The 21,767-nt window shown below is 53.2% G+C and overlaps 1 protein-coding gene across 1 annotated transcript in view; it reads right to left on the bottom strand.

Moving 5' to 3' along the window:
- Positions 1-21,767, bottom strand: part of COL22A1 (collagen type XXII alpha 1 chain) — a 242,116-nt gene that overhangs the window by 187,282 nt on the left and 33,067 nt on the right. The window contains exons 4-6 of the mRNA XM_055314212.1: positions 15,769-15,880; positions 10,322-10,445; positions 5,683-5,958 (exon numbers count right to left, since the gene is read on the bottom strand). Of these exons, the coding sequence (XP_055170187.1) occupies positions 5,683-5,958; positions 10,322-10,445; positions 15,769-15,880 (512 nt within the window). The remainder of the gene's footprint in view (positions 1-5,682; positions 5,959-10,321; positions 10,446-15,768; positions 15,881-21,767) is intronic.

Consider the following 21,767-nt stretch of genomic DNA (forward strand, 5'->3'; position numbering starts at 1 on the left):
CACGGTCCCTTAACACACCTTACAAGGGCTCTGGTGTCAGCATGCACGTGTGTGCACACGCGCACACGTACACACACCTGCACACACGCCCACATAATACACTCATGCATATGTGCATGTATAAGTTTATGCACACACAGGCCCACACGATACACCCACACATATACACACACACATATATATACATGCACACACAATGCACACACTCATGCATGTGTACATACACAACCTACACACTCACACAATACACACATCCACATATAGACACGTATATATATATGCACACACAATGCACACTCACACGTGTATACACACAACCTACACACACAATACACACAGCCACACATATGCGTACGTGTACACACATGCACACACCCACACAACGCACGCATTCACATGTGTGCATATACAACCTACACACACTCACACAATACACACACCCACACATACGTGCACGTATACATATATGCACACACAACACACACGTGTACATACGCAACCCCACACACAATACACACACCCACATATATGCACACATAAACATACATGCACCCCCCACACAATGCACACGTGTACATGCATCTGCATGCACACCCACACAATACACAAATGCACACACCTACATGCATCTGCACACACACAGTCTGCAGATAGAACCCAAGCCTTCTCTAGGACCATCGGGCCCCAGGCCCTGGCGCTGCCTGCCTTCCCAGGTGTGTTTCTCTTCACTGCACACTCATGTTGTACCTCTGACCTCACAGTTTCCCACATCCATGCCTTTGCACACTGTCCCTCTTCTTGGAAAGTCCCTAAAGAGCCAGCACACTCCTAGTCACCCCCCAAAGCTATGCAGGCTGCTCTCAGCCCCACCTTCATAACCGCCACCCGAGTGCAGGCCCCATCACCTGTCACTCTGCACGTCATCCTGCTCATCTGAGTAACATCTACCACAGAACGTCCCTGTGTTTGTGTCTCTCCATTTACTTCTTAAAATCTGCCTCCCCTACTAGGACATGAACTCTGCAGGCAGACTGAAGCCTCAACACCAGGACCATTTCTGGCACACGGTGAGTTCCGGAAGCACAGAATGAATTGTTGGGTGGATGCATGCGTGCATGCAAAACATTTTTTGAAGGGAACCTGAGCTGAACCAGGGGATAGAGGAATGCTTCTTTTACCAAACGCTGATGCTAAGTGCCCCTGGCCTTGTACTCCCTTCACCCTCCTCTGGCTGGCCTCTGATGTACCTGGAATGTCCCAGCAAACTGGCCAGGCAGGTGGTCGGCCGCTTGGCCTCCCCCTCCTGGCCGTGGTGTGCCCGTGGGGGTATGACTCTCCTCCTCACTGACTTGGCTCTGTACAAACACTTAACAATTCCACCCGTCCGTCTGTTCTATTTCCTGTAAGACACCAGCCCACAGACGGAGGAGAAAATGACAAAATGCATAATTGTGCTTTTGAACAAGGCCTGTTTTAAAGACAGGGTCCTGCTTTCTGCATTAGCAAGCGCACACACACTTAGCAGCTGGCCCGTTTGGCAAGGGCTGCGGGGACAGAGATGGGGAAGAAAGAGGCAAGAGGTGCAGGGTCGGGGCCAGAGCACGGATGGCCCAGGCCCGGCAGAGGTGCTCCCAGGTTGGGGTGAGATGGTCTAGGAGCCAGTGGGGCCCCTTTCCTATGGCCTGAAAGCCCGCCATTCCCTGACCACACTGTCCCTACCTCTCACCTGCTCCCTCTATGAGCCAAGGAGTCCACCTGCTGACGTCCCTCTGGCCCCCACTCCACCCTGAGAACTCTGCTCAGGTCTAGATGCCCCCAGTAACTCTGGGTTGAACTATAGCCTGGGTGGTGTTCCTGGCCAGGCTTTCCTCCAGAGTCCACTACCTGCAGCTTCGTGACCCTTCTCTGGCTGCAGTGGGGAAGCCACTAGGGGTGCCGGGGGCTTGGAATCTGGTTTGGGTCCCAGCCCTGCTCTTCTCCCATGACAGCTGCCCAAAGCACACCAGCCCCAGCCTTGCTTTCCTCCGCTGTAAGGTGGGGGTGGTGACGTCCACTCGCGGAGCTGGACAAGGACCAGTGGGGCAGAGAGCCCTATGTGGGTCACAGGGAGGACTGTCAGCGAGCTGCGGTCTCTCGTGCTGTGTCCAAGGCCCTGGACCATGTGGTTAAGAGTACCTCAGATTTTGCAAGATTTACACCAGGCTGAGGAATATACTGATTGTCCTGCCACATACTCCATAAGGATTTATTTCAAATCTAGAAACCCAGCAGGAAACAGGACATGGGTGCAGTATTCTGTGGACAGATGTCAGAGGTTCTGGGATTCCCAGCTTTGGGTACAAGGCGGATGTGCAGCTAATGCCCTGGACAAAAGGACCGAAAGGGATGCACCCAAGCCCCCAGACTCCACACCATGGGTTAAAAGAACCCAGCTAAGGGCCCAACATGACCGTCGGATTTAAGTGTCAGGCGGGACATAAACCCATGGTCCCAGACACACGGTAAAATGCAGACCTCCCTCACGGTCAGGCTGCGAAGGCTGCTCCACCACTTACTAGCGTGGCCATCCTGGGCAAGCTGCTGGATCGCACTGTGCCTGCACCCCTAGCTAGGTGGGGACAATGCGGAGAGCAAGTTCTTGGGGCTGCAATGTGGGTGGACCCGGGGAGCATGTGCGGGCTGCTCAGACACATTGAGCAGCACCGGGCCGAATGCTAGTAAGGGGCCCCTGCTCCATGCCATGCTCAGTGCTCCTGCGCTAGGTGGGGTGCACGCCGGCCCCGCCAGCTAGAGCCATGGAAGGAGGACAAGAGCGCGGCACTCTCCTTCCTCCAGGTCAGAATACAAGTGGGCTCGTCTCCGTGGTTGTCCCTCACCTAAACACCAACAGCGGCTTTGGGGCTGGTGCCAGAGCCCCAGAGCAGTGAGCCCGAGACACCCCGGGGTGGGCCCTGCGGAGGAGAGCGTCCCTCTGGGGCTGTGCTGCTCAGAGCCAGGGTGGCCGCTGCTGGTCCCCAGGGCTGGCACCAGCCACGAGACGGCCCCAGACAGATGGAGGGCCTGAGAAATGAATCCCCCCGGCATCCGAGAGTGATCTGAGCCACTCCCCCGAGACTCTGAGGCTAGCAGAGGTGTGGGATGCGGAGCAGAAACGGGAAGAGAAGGCTGACGGGGTCTCCATACTAGGACAGAGGAAGGGCCGCGGCATCATGGGGGTCCCAGACAAGCCTCACCCTCAGAGCCCAGGATCGCCCCTTCCCACCCCTACCTGGATCCCTAGTTCACCCCCAGCTCAATGGCACCCTCACCCCATCACCCGGCCTAAGGGCCAACCTGCTTGCCTGGCCATTTCTCTTGCACCCTCAGCCCCAGTAGGAGGCACCAGGAACCTCGTTATCTCTGAGGAGGCCCCCAGCCTCTCACGGTCCCCTGCTGGCCCACCTCACCCCACCCCTCCTTCTCCTTCCCACTCACCTGCTCCCTGCAGCCCCAGGGCACATCCTCAGAGGCGGCCCTGAGCTCACCCTGCCCTGTCTCAACCTCTTGCAGACTTCACCTGTGCGCAGAAAGGCCTGGCCCGGGTCCCGCACCCCGCCTCACCCCACACTGGCCTCGTGACAGGGGTTGAAGCAAACCAGTTACTGCCTCTGGGCTGGAGTCTCCCCACTTGTAACACAGGAGCCATGCCCCCTCCCTGGCTCAAGGGGAGGTGTTGGTGAGCGTAATGCGCATGCTGGTGGGGCCTGCCGTGACCCCATCTGCGTCAGGAATACACCGCAGCTCCATGCCCAGCAGGCTGTCATCTCAGGGGAGGCATGCTTGGCAAATGGGCATTGAGGACGGGCTGTTGGAGCAGAAATCCCACCCCTGCCGTGCTTCGGCCTGCAACCTCAGAAGAGCCACTCAGCTTCTCAAGCCGTGTCCTCCTGTCTGCCCGTGAACCGGGGGTGTTTATCGTGGCTGCTCCCATGGGGCAACTGGATCCGAAATGGGGCGGGGGCACTGAGGACAGCCCGGGCCCAGCGGGACGCTCCACCCACTGGAATTAGCAGCACCTGAGGGGTGATCTGTATAGCTTTATTTGATTTTACTGTATTGCCTCTGTTCGATTTGGTCCCACAGCTACTATCTTACTCCATCTTCTCAGCAGCTTCATGCGGAAGGAAGCGCCACCTGGTTTCCCCTGCGAAGCCAGAGAACACCTCCGTGCGTGGCCGTGACCTCCACGGCGCCACTCGAGTGGGCTGGAGAGGGGTGCATGTGGGCGCCTCCCTCGGCCCCGTCTCCCCTCCGCCTACACCCTCTAGCCACCCCCCTCCGGCCTTCATCGTGAGGAATCCACATACACTGGCAATGTGTCTAATCTAGCCTTTATCTAACAACGTGAGTTACAAAAGACTTTCTAACTTAATGGTGGTTTTGCTTTTTGCCCCATCACCATTTCTTGAATTTTCAGGTATTCAAATTTACTCTTTTGTTTTGTTTTGTTTTTAGTTTATGGTTTGTGCTTGGCAGATCAGGAAATAATATTTACAACTTACAACAAATAAGGAGTTAGTATTCAGAATATATACATATTAGCTAAAAGTCGTTAGGGGGAAAAAAAAACACGATCGTAAAAATAAGCCAGTGCTACAGGCCAGCAGTCACCGGAGGGGAAGTAAGTCAAGTAGTCAATCAACAAACTCGAGGACTGCTCTTTGTAGTGGAAGCAGGGAGACGCAGGTGGAAACCACAATAAAACGCCATTGGCCATTTGCCATCAGATTGGCAAAACGAAAGCAAGACACATGAAAAAGGAAGATATGAAAAGATGAGAAATGGTTTTGGGAAGAGCTATCCTAAATCCTGCCCCGGTTATCTCCCAGGAAGCAGGATGCTCCCGTCATGGCAGGTAAGGCTGCCTCGGCTTGAACGGAGCACATGGAGAGCGCCAGCGCCCCATGTGCATGCATCGTGGGGACCCAAGAGGAAGAAAGGAGGAGGGAAGAGCAAGAAGAACGAACGTTGATGGGGTGACAGCAGGGGGACAGCCGTTACCATGCTGAGTTATGGGTTGTTATCGCTGGGCGGTGCCCTCAGGATGATTTTTAAAATTTATTCTGCATATACTTTCTATATTTGCCACATTTTCTACAATCAGAGAAGGGAAAAAACCTCTATTTAAATTTATAATTTAGGGGATCCCTGGGTGGCTCAGCGGTTTAGCGCTTGCCTTTGGCCCAGGGCGCGATCCTGGAGTCCCGGGATCGAGTCCCGCGTCAGGCTCCCGGCATGGAGCCTGCTTCTCCCTCCTCCTGTGTCTCTTCCTCTCTCTCCCTCTCTCTGTCTATCATAAATAAATAAATAAATCTTTAAAAAAATAAATAAATTTACAATTTATAATTGTACCTGTGTACCCACAAACACGTATGTAGATATACGTCCTCACTGCTGCTCACAGTGCCGGGCACACAGCAGGTGCTTGATATATATGTGACAAATGACCGGCTGCATGCATGAGGGATGGTGACTCCGGCTTCAGGATGGTTTCAAGGTCGAGGTCCTCCCTCCAAAGGGAGTCCAAGGCCATGTCTTAATAAATGACACAGACCTGTGAGGGGCACTTGGGGATACCAGTGTCCCGAGGCTTCCCCTGGTGACCCCAGGACCTTGGCTGTAGAGGGCCTCCCCGGTACTCACATCGATGGGCACGCTGTCATAGAGGCGCTTGCCGATCACGGTCTTCCCCTGGATGTCGATGTTCTCCCTCTCCTCAATGGGCAGCGTCTGCACCAGCGCACAGTCGACGTACAGGGAGACGTTCTGGGCCTGGATGCTCAGGGCCACCTTGTGCCAGTCCCGGTCAAAGAGGTCACCCACCCGGGGGCCTCGGAAGACCACCCTGACGGCGTCCTTCATGGCACCCACGGCGTCATACTCGACTGCCTTGTTCTCGCCGTCCAGGCGGATGGAGACCTGGGGAACAGAGAACCGCAGGCTCCCTGAGCTGCAGGGGACCGAGGTGGGAGATGGCGACAGGGGCTGGGGTGCAGAGTCAGGGCTTACCTCCGGGCCGTGTCCCCAGGTGCTGGTCAACCTCTGACAAAGGCCCGGTTCCCTCCTGAACCTGGACACTAATATAATACCTACCCCGCGGGCTGTTCTGAGCCCTGCCCTGGACAGGATAATTGGGTTCACGCCCGTCACAGCTCCACGCACGGGCACCATGTGGTACGGGCACTTCTGTGAGTGTGCAAGACAACTGGTACCGAAGGGCTTGAGCATTCAGACCAACGAGAAACCCCAACTTCTCTCCATGTCGTTTAAAACCGTGGGCTGGGGGCACCCGGGTGGCTCAGTGGTTGAGCGTCTGCGTTTGGCTCAGGGCGTGACCCTGGGGTCCCGGGATCGAGTCCTACATCGGGCTCCCTGCATAGAGCCTGCTTCTCCCTCTGCCTGTGTCTCTGCCTCTCTCTCCATGTCTCTCATGAATAAATGAATAAAATCTTTAAAAATAAATAAATAAATCAAACCCTGGGCTGGCCAAACAGACCCCAGGGACGAGGCTGAGACCCTGCCATAGCCCACGCTGCTTCCCACCATGGGGAGGAACCTGAAGCTACAGCAGGATAAAGCTCCTTGGTGGCAGGGACTCCTGTGTCATATTCCCTGGAGGAGCCCCTGCCCTTTGCAAGATGACTGGGTGAGGCTGGAAGAAAGTCTTACTTTTGTTTTCCTACAAATGAAAAAATGATTGGACCCATGGCCATCCAGATGCTCATTGCTACCTCCCCTACACAGTACTCAGGGGACACCCTCGGTGACAGGCCAGCCACGTGCCAGGTGTCAGGAAGAGGATGGTGGGCAACACAGACACATGAAGTCGGGGGGTCGCGTGACACAGAAAATAAATATCCATCAGCGGGAGAGTGAATGACTGTATTCTTGCCCACTCCTCTGCTGGTCTTCGTTTGTCCTGCCAGCCATGCTCCATCCTTCCCTGCCCAGCTCCCAGCCCTCCACAGTCTGAGCCTTAAGGGCCCCATGTGGGTGCCTGTGCCCTTGGGCTTCTCATCAGTGTGGCCCACAGCAGCCCTTGGAATGGAAACCATAGGTGGGACGACAGGGTCAGGGGGCTGATTCTCCCGGCCTCTCCCTCCTTCCCCCTTAGGGACTCTGTCCTCTGTGGCTCCAGAACTCATGGTCTCCAGTAACCACCAACCACCCAGGCCCCAGGTGGCCACTTCTTGCTGTCACTTATCCCAAGACTCCCCGGTAGCCTCTGCCGGGTTCCTCAACTCTGACCCTTAACTTCATCTGCAACCTTAACCCTAGTCACTTTCTTAAAAGCTCTTCAAAAACTGGGGCTGTCTGTTGTCTGTCTACACCCAAACCGGCAAGTCGTTATTGAGCCGTGCGACCGTGGGCAAGTTATTTGACCTCTCTGTACTATTTCCCTATTTATAAAATGACACCGATCACAGCACCTACATCAGAGTCATTATGAGGATGAAACGAATTGACATTTAGTAAAACACTTATGCAGTACGTATTATGTGCCAAGTGCTTCTCCAAGTATTAGCTATAACAAACTAAGCAAATAAATCCAAAGGCCTCCCCACAGTGGAAACCTTCTCTGGCACACACGTACAGCGGGATTCCAGCGTGCTCACTTGCTCACATGCCTCCAGGCTTGTGTCATTTACTTTTTCTCATAGCGTTTGGTCAGAGTTCACTGCTTTTGTTCACCTGTTTCTTGCCCGCCCTGCCCCGTCCTTGTAAGCAGACTCTGTCTCTCTTGTTCCTCCGTTCAGAGGCGAGGATGACACCCCATACATAAGGCCACCCCCATAAGAAACACTGAATGAATGAATGAGCGAGTGAATGAATGAGAGCCCTGGGTTCAAGGAAGGTGTCCACGCACTGCTGGGAATCAGCCCCGGTGTTTATAACACAACCCAGGGTTCTGATTTCTCTCTCTGGGGCCCCCACGCCATGACCCCAGAACAACAGGGAGGGAGGGCTAGGATTTGATTTTACTTGCACTGCCTGCTGGTATGTTGTGGTGAGGGCAAACCACAGAAAACTACGAACCCCTAGCCTGTAATCTGGTACATGATGAATACACGTACCCTAATACTCCATTATTATTAAATGGGGTCTTCTGTTTCTAGAAAATACTTTTGCACATTTGAGCTCTGTGTCCCTGCACCACTGTAGGCACTTCCTGAGGACATGGCTCTCCCTTCAGATGTACATCTCTTCTAGCAGGACGCGTAGCCAGGGATGGTGGCCCTCAGGACTGAATCCTATGTCTACCAGCACTAGCTGGGGACCTCAGGAAGGCACCCTGAGGCTCAAATCCATTAGCAAATCCTGTTGGTCCTGGTTTCAAAAGACATCCAGAATTGGATCATTTTGACCCAGTTTACTGTCACTAGTGGTCTGTGTCAGTATCATCTCTTGCTTTGATTATAAGTGTCCCTGAATTTGTCCTCCTGTTTCTGGACCTGCCCACCTCCCAGAGCCTGGTCTCCAGCAGAAGTGCCTGCACCAGCCCACAAGGTTCCTGGCCCCCTACCACCTCTCGAGCCTGATCTCTGATGAGCACCCTCCATGCTCTGCTCCAGCCGTACCCACCTCTTTCCTGTCCCTTTATAGTATCCGGGATGCCTGAATGACACATGGGGAGAATGCCAACCTTCAAGTGTGGCTGCTAATCCTAAATGCAGTGATGAAGATAAAAACCTAGGTCTGTAGGCCTGACAGGTTACGTGGGATGCTGTGAACACAGATCGCTTCTGGCGATTCTCTTTCTCTACATTCCCTGTGTCTAGCCAGCACTTCCTGTGGGGCGTGGAAGTGGCCACCATCAGACCACCAGCCAAGGGCACCCCGCTGAGTCTTGCTCAGTGAAATGGAATTGCCAGGTGCCTCTCCGAAAATGAGCCTGACGTCCCCAGAGGCAGGCTGTCTCTCCGGTTGGCCCCGTAGTGTCCCAGCCCCCTGGCTCGTTCCAGCAGGAGCGGGGGAGGGCACGGCAGACGGCTAGGCCACATAGCTCTGCAAATGCCATGACCGAGAGGGCCCAGACGAGGGGGTGGTGGGCTCGACTGCAAGAATGCACAGCAGGCACCCGGTCCCGCTGCACCAGACCCTGAGACACTGGAGAAGCCCCACGTGCCTGTGGATGGAGCTGGATGGGCTGCTTGCCCTCCAGAAATAAAGGGGCCTCTGGAGAAGAACCTCACCTGTCCCGCCCAGCCTCCCACACTCAGGAAATGGGGGCGCTCAGGAGTCAGGGCCAAAAACATGTCACGTCTCAATCTGACCAGCAGATGCTATGGGAAACTCATTCAAGGGGACTAAGGACAGAAGACGGGAGCTCACAGGGCATGGCGTATAACAAGCCAACGTGCGGTGCTAATGGCCCTGGTTCTCTGACCTTCTTTCCCCCCCACAACCCAGCTGCCTGCTGCTGACTGGCTGTTGAACTTAGTGGAGACAAAACTCCAAATCACACTCTGGTGGCCAAAGACAGGGCTTCAGAGCTTCACTCGGGGTTATAGATACAGCCTGTCCCAAGAGAGGAGGCACCTGCAGCAAGGCTGGGTTATGTACACAGTGCTGCTCCACAGGTGCTAGAGACATGGCTCACCCCGCTAGAGACTCACTTCCCCAACCATTTGTGGCAGTTCTCCTGCTTTCTGTGGGACAGGCGGGAATGGGAATGGAAGATGGGAGATATTTGCAAACGACATATCAGATAAAGGGCTGGTATCCAAAATCTATAAAGAACTTATCAAACTCAACACCCAAGAAACAAAAAATCCAATCATGAAATGGGCAAAAGACATGAATAGGAATTTCACCAAGGAAGACATAGACATGGCCAAAAAGCACATGAGGACTCAGAACACTCAACTCACACATCTCGGGGTCCCGCACCCAAGAGACAATAGATGCAAGATTTGAATCCAGGTCTAGCTGACCCCGAGCTAGTTTCTCACATGACACTATGTAGCTCAGGCTGCCACCAGAGCACAGGCCACAGGACAGCGGGGCTGGCTGCCACCTCCGGGGGAGGCTGAGCACCCCTGAGGAAGGAGGGAAGGTGGGCTTCTGCTCCACTGGAGTGCCAGACATGGGACTATCATGGGGAGAAGAAACTACATCTCTCGGCTTCTTCTCCAGCTTCCCTGAGGCTTTGTATGCCAGACTCTTGATCTCCTGGGCCCTGGATGGAGGGATCCCAGGGAACACATGGTGGGGGGGCACCATCCCCATGAGAAGGAAACAAATAGCTCCTGGCCCCCAAGACACGGTGCGCTGCTCATACCTGCGGGATCCCATACTGGTCGATGACCTGCCAGATGTACCAGTCTTCTTTCCGAGATGTTTTCCTGAACCGGAAGGTGGTGACAAAGGCGTATTCATCAGGCAAGCCTTGAGGGAACACATCCCTGGAGGTGGACAGAGACAGATGGCAGTGGACTTAGCAATGAGAGCGGGGCTAGAAATCTTCTGCAAAGCAAAAGAAACAGTCAACAAAACTCAAGGCAACCTACAGAATAGGAGATATTTGCAAATGACATCAGATAAAGGGCTGGTATCCAAGATCTATAAAGAACTTATCAAACTCAACGCCCAAGAAACAAAAAATCCAATCATGAAATGGGCAAAACACATGAACAGGAATTTCACCAAGGAAGACATAGACATGGCCAACAAGCACATGAGAAAGTGCTCCGCATCACTTGCCATCAGGGAAATACAAATCAAAACCACAATGAGATCCCACCTCACACCAGTGAGAATGGGGAAAATTAACAAAGCAGGAAACCACAAATGTTGGAGAGGATGCGGAGAAAAGGGAACCATCTTACACTGTTGGTGGGAATGTGAACTGGTGCAGCCACTCTGGAGAACTGTGTGGAGGTTCCTCAAAGAGTTAAAAATAGACCTGCCCTACGACCCGGCAATTGCACTGCTGGGGATTTACCCCAAAGATACAGATGCAGTGAAACGCCGGGACACCTGCACCCCGATGTTTATAGCAGCAATGTCCACAATAGCCAAACTGTGGAAGGAGCCTCGGTGTCCATTGAAAGATGAATGGATAAAGGAGATGTGGTCTATGTATGCCATGGAATATTACTCAGCCATTAGAAACGACAAATACCCACCATTTGCTTCGACGTGGATGGAACTGGAGGGTATTATGCTGAGTGAAATAAGTCAATCGGAGAAGGACAATCATCATATGGTTCCACTCATATGGGGAATATAAACAACAGTGAAAGGAAATAAAGGGGAAAGGAGAGAAATGAGTGGGAAATGTCAGAGAGGGTGACAAACCATGAGAGACTCCTAACTCTGGGAAAGGAACAAGGGAGGGTGGAAGGGGAGGTGGGCAGGGGGACAGGGTGACTGGGTGACAGGCACTTGAGGGGATGAGCACTGGGTGTCATGCTATATGTTGGCAAATCAAACTCCAATAAAAACTAAAACAAAAGAGCAATGAGAGCAGGGCCGCAAGGGAAGCCTGGGTGACCCTCGGGTCTCGACATCCTGCCAGTTTTACCTCCCGAGCCTCTCACATCGGCCTTCTCTCCTGCCTTCACTGCCCTCTCCTTGACAGGGGCCTCGGTATGACCCTCTGCAGACCCTTGCCATGCTCCCTCATCGCCCCCGCTGCCTGGGCCCTGCGAGGCCACCCCCACAGGGTATGTACGCTTCCATGTCTCCACCATCCCCATCTCACAGAATTGATGACAGACGCTAAACTGCCACCCACCCTCCCCGCTTCCCGGGGTCAAATGCAGCTGAGTGGACCTGTCTTCATCGCTTCCCACTGGCTCCTTCTCAGCGGGGCCCAGCTACTGTGTCTCCTCCTGTTTAGTCCCCTGCCCTGGGCCCCAGGACATCCTCGAATCTTCACGGAGCAGAGCCCGGGGGCCCTGCCCAGCGTGGGGGGCCAGCCCCTCATCTGAGGGCAGTCAGCCCCCCGCAGCTCTGCCCACAGGGACTACCTGGGTCCACCTTTCCCCTCCACACTCAGAATGGAAGGAAGGTGTTCTGATCCTCACGCTGTAGCCAAGGGTAGCCAGGCTCTGAGGGTTAACACAGCACAATCTGTTTGCTAAGAGGCTGAACAGAGACCTGCACAGAGAGGGGGTCCCGTCTCCAGAGCTCTGCTCTTACCCATCAGCTGGCCACATCCTCACCCTGAGGAACCTGGCTGTGGTAGGGCCTTGTCTAGCTCTGGGGGCAGGGATCTATCTCCAGAGGAATGGAGGCACTGAGCTCTCCAATGGAGGAGGTGGAATCCGTCTAGCCAGAAAGCCGGGAAGGGAAATGAGGAGGCGTCTGGGCTCCTGGTTCCCGACTCGCAGACCCTCTGGGACCCTTGGTTTGGCTGTCGAACCTGTGAGCTAAGACGGGCCCTCTTTTCGTGGTTCTCAGTGCACAGACCCAACCTGGGAGGGGGACCCCGTTGTTCAAAGTCATTCTCTGAGCCGGGATCTCAGGCAGCTCACACCTGGGCCCCCTAGGAGCAGCATCCATCACTCAGCACTGGGCCCCCCCGCAGGACTGAGGGGGTCCCCGGTCACTGCCCCCATGGGAGGGAGACGGGCCCTCCCCACCCGACTGCACAGACATAGGCTTTGCAGCCACAACAGATCCTGCACGTCCCTTCATTATTCTTATTTCATGAATGAATTAAACCATGGGGCTGTTTTTATCCAAACACACATTTTTTATATACCTTTGAAATACACACATATGTGTGCATATTTGACATATATACACATAGAAAAATACAGATGGATCCACGTAGATATTTAGGTCTATATAGCATAGATCTACAAATTTGCATCTTTATCTCCATTTTTAAAGAAGATTTTATTTATTTATTCATGAGAGACACAGACAGGCAGAGACACAGGCAGAGGGAGAAGCAGGCTCCCCACAGGGAGCCCGATGTGGGACTTGATCCCAGGACCCCAGGGTCATGACCTGAGCTGAAGGCAGATGCTCAACCCTTGAGACACCCAGGTGCCCCTCTCTCTATATTTAGATAAAAGGAGAGAGACTAAGACTTTTTCTGAGGGGATATATATAGCTTAAGAAAAAGGTATTATAATTAAGAGGGGGAATGGTCATTAACAGAGAAAAACCTAAAGGAAACCAAAATCTAAAGGAAACCAAAGTGGCCCAATCTTATCCTTTACACAAATAACGCAGCAGATGACAAGATCACTGTGAGAAACACCTAGGGCATGGGTCTGGGAGACCTGAGTGTTGTGGCCAACCTCTGCCTCCTACAGAGTGTGTGTGAGATGGCGGACACGTTCTTGTCCCATCCGAGCCCCAAATGTCATGCTGGATAAACCAGAGGAATTCCTGCCTTGCTCACCGCACTTTCCTGTAGTGAGAAGTAAATTAGACCAGGTGTGTAAAATGCCCATCAGACATCGCACAGGTGAGAAAAAAGTTAGTATTGAAAGTGACACTCCTTCCTGTTATGAACAAAATTAACCCGTAAATTAAAATTACACCTGCTGGTATATTTTTGCATTTATTTTACTAAAGCACAAAAAACTACAAGGATACTATCCTTGAAATGTCAGAGCTCTGCTGGGATTGAGTTTGTTTCCAGTGTTTTGCCATTCAAACAAATTTAGAACTGGGACACCTGGGTGGCTCAGCAGTTGAGCATCTGCCTTTGGCTCAGGGTGTGATCCTGGGGTCCTGGGATCAAGTCCCATATCAGGCTCCATCCATAAAGCCTGCTTCTCCCTCTGCCTGGGTCTCTGCCTCTCTCTGTGTGTCTCTCATGAATAAATGAATAAAATCTTAAACAAAACACATTGGAACCATAGAGAAATCCCTTCTTAGAAGGACCCATGTAACTCGAGCCCAGATCCATTGCTCCAGATCCCCTGCACTGAGCGGAACTCGCAGCCATTCTGTGTACTCCACGGGTCTCTGTTGGGCCTTTCCACCACTTCTGTACAAGGTGGGCTTCCTTTCCTTCATCTTGTTCTTTCTCTACTGCATTTTCCCTTTAAAGTGAAGCTGCCTGTTACTGTTTCTGCACTATACACATGGGGAATGGGATGCATTTAGCCAAAGATGTGCAGGGAGCAACGTGGGATTGGGAGCTAGACTCTGCTCTCCCTTGTCTACCCCCAAAATGAGCATGGGGCCAGGTGATGAAGAATAACACCCACCCATCATCTGTAGAGAGAGAGTAACACTTGGCATCTAGAAAGACACTTCGCTTAAGGGTCAGCTGTTGGGGGTTCCGGTCTCTGCTGCTCAGGTGAGAAAGGCAAACACAGAGAGGAGGGGACTTCTCCAAACTCTTCCTCCCTGTAGTCACATTCAAGCGATGCAGGTAATTGTGCAGCTCACAAGCGGAAGAGGATGTTAGGGTCTGACACAGGCCCAGGGTGTGGCTGCACTCAGAGAATCCTCCCTGAATGAGAAAATGCAGGTGTGCAGACCAAGCTCGGCAGCCTGGTGCTCCCAGCCCACCTTTGCCAAGCCAGTACCTGATGAAGCATCTCCCCTCATTAGGAACCGACTAACACCTTCATCCATCCATCCCACGGACACTGAATAGCCCCCCTCTGGACAGAGCTCATCCTGAGGCTGGGTCCCCAGCAGAGACCAGACTCCAGTCCCTCCCAGAGCTGCTGGCTGAGCAGGGAAGGTGGTCTGCACAACTCATTACACAGCTGAGTGATCAGCTTCAGCTTTGCCACTTTGTTTCATGCAGGAATACAGGTTGTAAGGAGACGAGATAGGCAGAGGCCTGCCTTCATTTTGGAGGTCAGGAAAGGCATCCCTGAAAGCATAATGGTTGACCTGTACTTTGAAGGACTAGCTGGTGTCTCAGGTAGAGAGAAGACCATGAACACAGGCTCTGTGGCAAGAAGAAGGTGCCCAGAAACTTCTGGAACAGAGCCAGAGGAGCCAGAGTAGGAGCCTGGGGGTGAGCTTGAGGCCAAAAAGGTAGGACGGGGCCAGGTCAAATACAAGGCCTTTCCAGCCTTTTAGTGTAAGAACACTTGGGAAACAACTCAGGAACTTTAAGATGGAGAAAGAGCTGTGATGAAATATAACTTTTGTTTTCAGAAGATTTGTCTGCCTGGGGTGAGCAGAATGGAACATTGATTTTGGTACCAGCATCATCAGCCTTGAGTGGAGACCCAGCAGGTGTCAGACCCTGGAAAAATCTATATTATAATCTCTCAATAACCGTGTAGGGCAGGAACATCCATCTCTGGTGGTAAACATGACACGACGGGAGGAACAGGGGCATCCAATGAGTTGCGTAAGGCCAGGCACCCAATAACTACTGAAGCTGGGGCGCCACTGGCCAAACCAACTAGGTGAGTCTGGGGGGCACAATGCCTGTGTGTGATGCCATGGCTCATCCACAGTAGGCACCATGTATCTACAACCACACATGTGTGCTATTTAATGAACTGATAGAAAAACACAAGCATGCATGAGTGATTACCTCCAAATCCCCATGAAGGGGAGAATATAGAAGGCCAGGGAACCAATAGAGACAATGGTGACAGATCTGCTAAGAGACAGGGTGGACTCCCAGGACAGGGGCTCGGCTGCTTTGTCTCACGGCAACCTCCCCAGGCTCAGAGCTGGTCAGAGCCCCACCCAGTGCCGAGTGTGCAATCGTGGCTGCCTGGCCTCCCTCCTTCCCTCTGCCAGGCATCCAGGGTAGGTCTGGAAGGAGAAGTGAGCACTCACTCTGTCCTCTGTACCACAGGGAAGGATCCCATCCGGACATAGGAGCTCTGCACCCCGTTGTCTCTCCTCCCCAGGATCTCCTTCACCCTGAATGAATCCATCAGGTCAAAACCTGTCAAAGAGAAGAGCTGGGGTGAGCGGCAGGAGGAGCACAGGGGACAGGGGGAGCCATGTGTCTCTGTAGAGGTGAGCAGAGGAACTGTTCAGATAGATTTTGGGGAGAAAACAAACGACAAAGTAAGGACATGTAGAGCTCCATCTCCAATCCCAGGGAAAGTGCAGGAGAAAGGCACATCTGGGTCTTCCAAAGAACTGGAACATGTCCTGGCTGCATGGCCAGTGTTCGGGAAGCCCCTGCAGGAATACCTTGAGGGCTCTGCAGGCAGAGTGGTCATTTAGGGATTTCCCTCCTGTGGCCTCAGACCTGCCATTCATGTGAATTTTGCTTGGATTACAGTTTGGCGCATTTTAAATTTCATATTTTTAAAGAGTGAGAGGTCAGAGAGAAAAAAACCAAATGACATTACAATCATTGGAAGGTACTTGGTCCTGTTTTGTTTGGGCTCAAAGAGAGGATCTCATGTGCACTGGGAACGTCTGTGATGGGACAGTCGTGACCTTGGTGCTCAGGGCGCTGGTGGGGGAGGGGGTGATCAGCACAGGGACACACGCATGTGACGCTGGGCCAGCTACATAATGTACAGGAGCCTCTGCACTGAGCACTTGATTGTAAAGGGAGGGCAATGGCACGGCCAGTCAGTTATCACTCACGCTTCACCACTAGGGCCAGCACATCTGCACCCACATCCCTACAAAACTGTCCAGACTTGAGTCCCGCAGGCCAGGAACCCCGGTCCTCAGGAGAGCCTGAGAACAGCGTGACATACTGGCTCAAACCGTGCCCCTCAGGCAACGGGGAAGCTTGGATTATTTGGAAGGAAGACAACAGAGGGCAAGCATGGGGGCTTGCTCATTTCTGCATCCCCAGGCCTAACATGACTCTTAGCCCTGGCCACGCCTAACCCATGAGACTTCAGGAAGATTCTTGGCATCTCCAACCTTCAAAGGTGCTGCCATGCAAACAGGAGGCGAGCTTGCAGGGCTTACACTGCAGTGAAAAAGACATCCTACTAACCTTTATTCTAAAAGATCATTTATTCAGTCAATACATATTTGAGAGTGTCTCTGGTGTTCCAAGCTTGGTGTAAGAAACAGCAGCACAGAAAAGAATTGGCAGCGATTGAGAGTTTGAGTAAGAGAATTGGGCAGGTCTAGTCTGTGTTCCTGACCACAAGGTCCTTGTTGGGTGACTTTAAGCAGGTTGGTTAACATCTCTAAGCCCCAGCCTCTTTATCTATAAAAAGGAGGTTCTTTTAGCATATAACTCATAGGATTGTGGTAAAGCTTGAATGATAGGATACAAAACGTCTAACATGCAGGGACCCACAGAATAGTTTTCATATCGATTATGCTCCCATTATAATGATTATAGCCTCTTCTACCACAAAGTTCTGTGCATGGATGTCCTTTATTCATCCGAGGCATATTTTTGAGAGCCTGCTCTGAGCCAAGCATATGTGAGCACAACACATAAAGTGGGAGGAGAGATGAACTCCTGGTTCTTGGAAACTGGTGTCCTCACAGGAGACCAAAAATAAGCTAACATACGGCAGGAGGGTAAAGGGCAATTGCAGGCAGCAAGGAAGGACCAGGCAGGCTTGGGACCGGACACAAACAGAGGCTGTGCCCCGCCTGGAGCAGAGCCTGTCATGGTCCAGGAGAGTTGCAGGCACAGCAAGCCTCTACTGGGCTGGAGCTCTGGGTGACATTTTGGAGTTCCCAGCTTTTCATCATGTTGACATCATGTCATTATTGAAAATGACTAAGAGTTGTCATTATGTCATTTTGAACAGCATTTCACACACTAGCTAACTAATTAATAAAATTCATGACATAATGTTAAGTGATATTTAGTCCTGAAGAGAGAAAACATGGATCCAGAAGCTCCCTCATGGATGAAAAAAGCACAGCTTCAAAGTATGCTTTTTCCTGTGCACTGGGGTAAATGATCCAGCCTCTCCAGAGTCGGTGGGTTCCTCCAAGGGGTGGGCTCCCCACATCTCCACCTGACATCAACCATGTGGTCTGGGCCATGGAGGAGTCAGCAGGCCTGAGCTGGACACAGGAGGAGCAGGGCCACTTCCTCCTTGGCTGACATGCTCAGGTGGAGCTGAGCGTACCACACCATCCCCTGTCCCCAGAACCAGGCCTGGCCCATAGCACAAATTCATGCAACTGGACTTCCAGCCACCTTTAGGCCAGCATATTCCCTTTACCTGAGAACAACTGTATAAAAGAGAGAGCCCCCAGCACCTAGAAGGCCAAACACTCACTCATAGGTTGAGGCCCACTTAGGTCACGAGGGTAGGGTCCCCATGGATGGTTATCACTGCTCTTATAAAAGAGACCCTAATGGGCAGCCCAGGTGGCTCAGCGGTTTAGTGCTGCCTTAGGCCCAGGGTGTGATCCTGGAGACCCGGGATCAAGTCCCCCACGTTGGGCTCTCTGTGTGGAGCCTGCTTCTCTCTCTGCCTGTGTCTGTGCCTCTCTCTCTCTCTCTCTCTCTCTCTCTCTCTCTCTCTCTCTCATAAATAAATAAAATTAAAAGAAAAATAGAGACCCCAAGACCTCCCTTGCCCTTCTACCATCTGAGGACAATGAGCAGAGGGCCATCAACAAACCAGAGAGTAGGCCCTCGCCAGTTGCTAAATCTTGCAGGTTCCTGGTCTTGGACTACCCAGACCCCAGAACAGTAAGAGAGAAAATCCTGTTGCTTATAAGCCACTCAGTCAGTGGTGTTTTCGTTATACTGGCTAAAGGGATAAAGATACTGAGTTACTTTGAAGACATTGTCTGATTTTTTAGAGCCTGTTTCCTTAACTGGAAGGTGGAGGGAGTGAACCGTCACAAGGCAGCGGAGTCATTTCAGTGAGGTGAGATGACAGAGCAAGCAACTGCAGGCACCCGGCACCTGGCAGTCGCTTTGTCTATACCTCCAGCTCTTGCTGGGGACCACGAAGGGACTTCTGGACCCATATCCTCTGTGAAATCCCATCACAAGAGGCTCATACCCTGGCAATCACTCTGCCACTTTTCCCGGAGCCCCAGCAGTATCACTTGGTTGTAAAGGACCAGGCCTGGGGCAAGGAGCAGCCACCTCCCCTTTCACAGAGGAATCCTGGGGAGCCCCTGCCCCAGGTGTGGCAGGTCAGGGCACTAGATATTGCGAGACACCTGCCGTTGAACAAGAGAGAAGCCCTCTCCTTTTACCTCCTCCTCTGCCCCTCTGTCGACACGGCTACAGCCCCCTTGAGCAGAGACTGGCCCTGCTCTTAGAACATCACCTGGGGATCAAAAACATAAGATGCCCCTGCAGCTCTGGGATCAATACCTCTGAGAGCCCTGCAAGCCTAGCAGGAGCAGCTGGCGGAACTGACTGGGTCCTACTCGAGACCTTCTGAAGACCCACAGAGCTGCCACGCTGGCTGGGGCCCTGTACCTGGATGTTGCCTGGTGGCACTGGGAAGTTCCCAGCAGTGGGGGTGCTGGTCCCTGAGAAGGGGGAGCCTGGCTCATAAGGCCCTGGAGGGTCCATGGAACAGACACCAAGTGGTAAAGGGTGTAGAGCCTGTCTGGGATCAGATCCTGTTTCAGCGAAAGGCAGAGAAGGTCTAGGAGACAGTCTGTCCTGGGCCCGAAAGCTGGCCGAACAGTGACCATACCCGTGGCTGGCATCCTTGTGCCTCCTCCACCAAGGAGGTGGGGAACACAACCCAACTGGCAGGCACCCACCTCGAGGACCAGGCACAAGCCTGCAGGCAGGGCTGCACTGAGCAGGTGCTTGTACCTGGCACCTCCAGCAGCCCAGCACCGGTGGGTTCCTGAGGGCTCTCCCTTTTGTGACACTTTCTGACTCCCCTGCCCGCCTGGGGAAGTTCCTATAGGGAGGTGGTGAGGTTGGAGGGGTGTGCTTGTTGCTCAAGGGAAGATGCCCCCAGTTAAGTTTAGGGAGGGAAGGTGGGCAGGGAGGGGCAGGTCAGTCAGCACCCGGGGCACCAGCTCTGTTCTTAGGCTGCAGCCCCACGCCGCAGCTGCAACTGCCAAGCCCCTCACAGCTCCCCGTCCCACCTGTACAGAGGGGAGGGCAGCCACCACTTGACGGGCCGGTCTGAGGCCTCGTACGGACGTCCAGCCCTGGAGGGCCCCCCGGAGCAGCCACTCTTACTCAGAGAGCGTGTTCATGATCCAGAGGACACGTGCCCCTGCCTTCCCCTTGACAAGTCAGCAAAGGGGACCTGCTCCCCTACTTCACAGCTGTCACCTGTCACCAGACAGGGCCACCCCGGGCTCCATCTCCCTTCAGCGGTTACAAGTGGGACAATTCTGCTTTTAAGTTTCAAAATAGCAACCATATGCTCTGCTTTCTGGTTCCACTTTTATCGGTTTCAATGAATAAAAACCATGAATAAAAACAAAGACTTAAACATGGCAAAACTTTGAACAACAAGCAATTAACTAGGTGGCAGCAAAGGGCATGGAGACAAAAGATGAATTGCTCGCAATAAATAAAAGGCTGCGAAGGAAGATGAAAAATGTTCTCCAGGTAAATGGGTCCTGATGCAAGCCACGCTGAGGTACAGAAGCAATTGTTCAGTGCAGGAATTGCGAGGGTACACCTCCCCAAAATCACGGAGTCAGCTGAAGCAGGCGGCATCAGGGACACCGTGAGCCATGGCCCCGAGTCCACTGGCTGCACCTGCTCCACACTGATGCCCACTGAGTGTGCTCCCCACCCGTCCACTCCCCTGGGTGGAGCTTTGCTGGACTCTCCAGACAGGATGCTTCTCCTGGGTCTTTGGTGGGTCTGGCCCAGGCACACACAGCTTATCTAGGGACTGCTTCCCTCATCGGGTGCTGAGCAATTTGATCGAATTCATGTTTGCAATGCTAAAGAAGCCAGGAGCCCCGGTGGTTCTTGTTTGTGGCACAGTTTGTAGAAAGAGGGAAAGAGAGAAGGAAGGATGCCCTGTTAGCTGCTCAGATCCCAATAATGAACAGGGCAAAATCCCAGCTGCACCCCCCCCCCAGATTTTGGTGTTTAGGGAGATGCAAAATCCCAGCTGCCCTCCCCACCCCAGATTCTGGTGTCTAGGGAGACGCAGAGACATACACAATCAGTGACAGCATCGTGGGTGAATGACTAGGAGGGGGGATGATGACAGGGCTTGCATAGGAGCACAGGAAATACCTCCCTTGTCCAGCTGAGGAGCAATCCAGGGAGGCCTGGCCCGCATTTGAAGAACAAATAAAAGATGGGCAGACAGAGGAGGAAGAAAGGGCACCCTAGGTAGCTGGATGTGCAAAGGCCACTGGGCTCGGGTCAGCCAGGTTCCTTCTGAGAATCTTGGCCACTCTGGGCTGTCAGTAGCCACGGCCCACGGAACACCGGCTGGGATGGGGTAGGCAGAGGCCGATCGGGCTGGGTCGTGTTGGCCACACAGCGAAGTCTGGGTGTCTCTCTGCGGGAGGAGCCGTGGAAGGGCTTCAGAGCAAGAAAGGAACACAATCGTGTTGGTGTTCCGGAGGCCATTCTGGCAGCAGGGAGGCAGGACGGGGAGACCAGGGAGGGGTGGGTGGGGAGAGGGACAGAGGAGGCCTCAGGCCGGGCTCCACTTGAGAGGTGCAGCGGGTGTGCCTCGGTGATGTCTGGATGCAGGAGCCCAGGTGGCAGGAGAGAGAAATCCAGAATGTCTGCGGCCACGTTTCCGAGCTGCCCCGAGCCTCGTATGTTCTTAAACCCCAAATCACTAACCTCCCAGGAATGTTGTAGAACACCTGCAGTCAACGGCGCTCCCAGTTCGGTTATGAGCCCCGAGAGAGCCTCAGAAACACTGCGTGGGAGGCACAGTCACGCAGGCAGGGAACCCGAGCCTCGGAGA

This window comes from Nyctereutes procyonoides, unplaced genomic scaffold (assembly GCF_905146905.1).
Source record: "Nyctereutes procyonoides isolate TBG_1078 unplaced genomic scaffold, NYPRO_anot_genome, whole genome shotgun sequence".
In the NCBI taxonomy this organism is placed as follows: domain Eukaryota; kingdom Metazoa; phylum Chordata; class Mammalia; order Carnivora; family Canidae; genus Nyctereutes; species Nyctereutes procyonoides.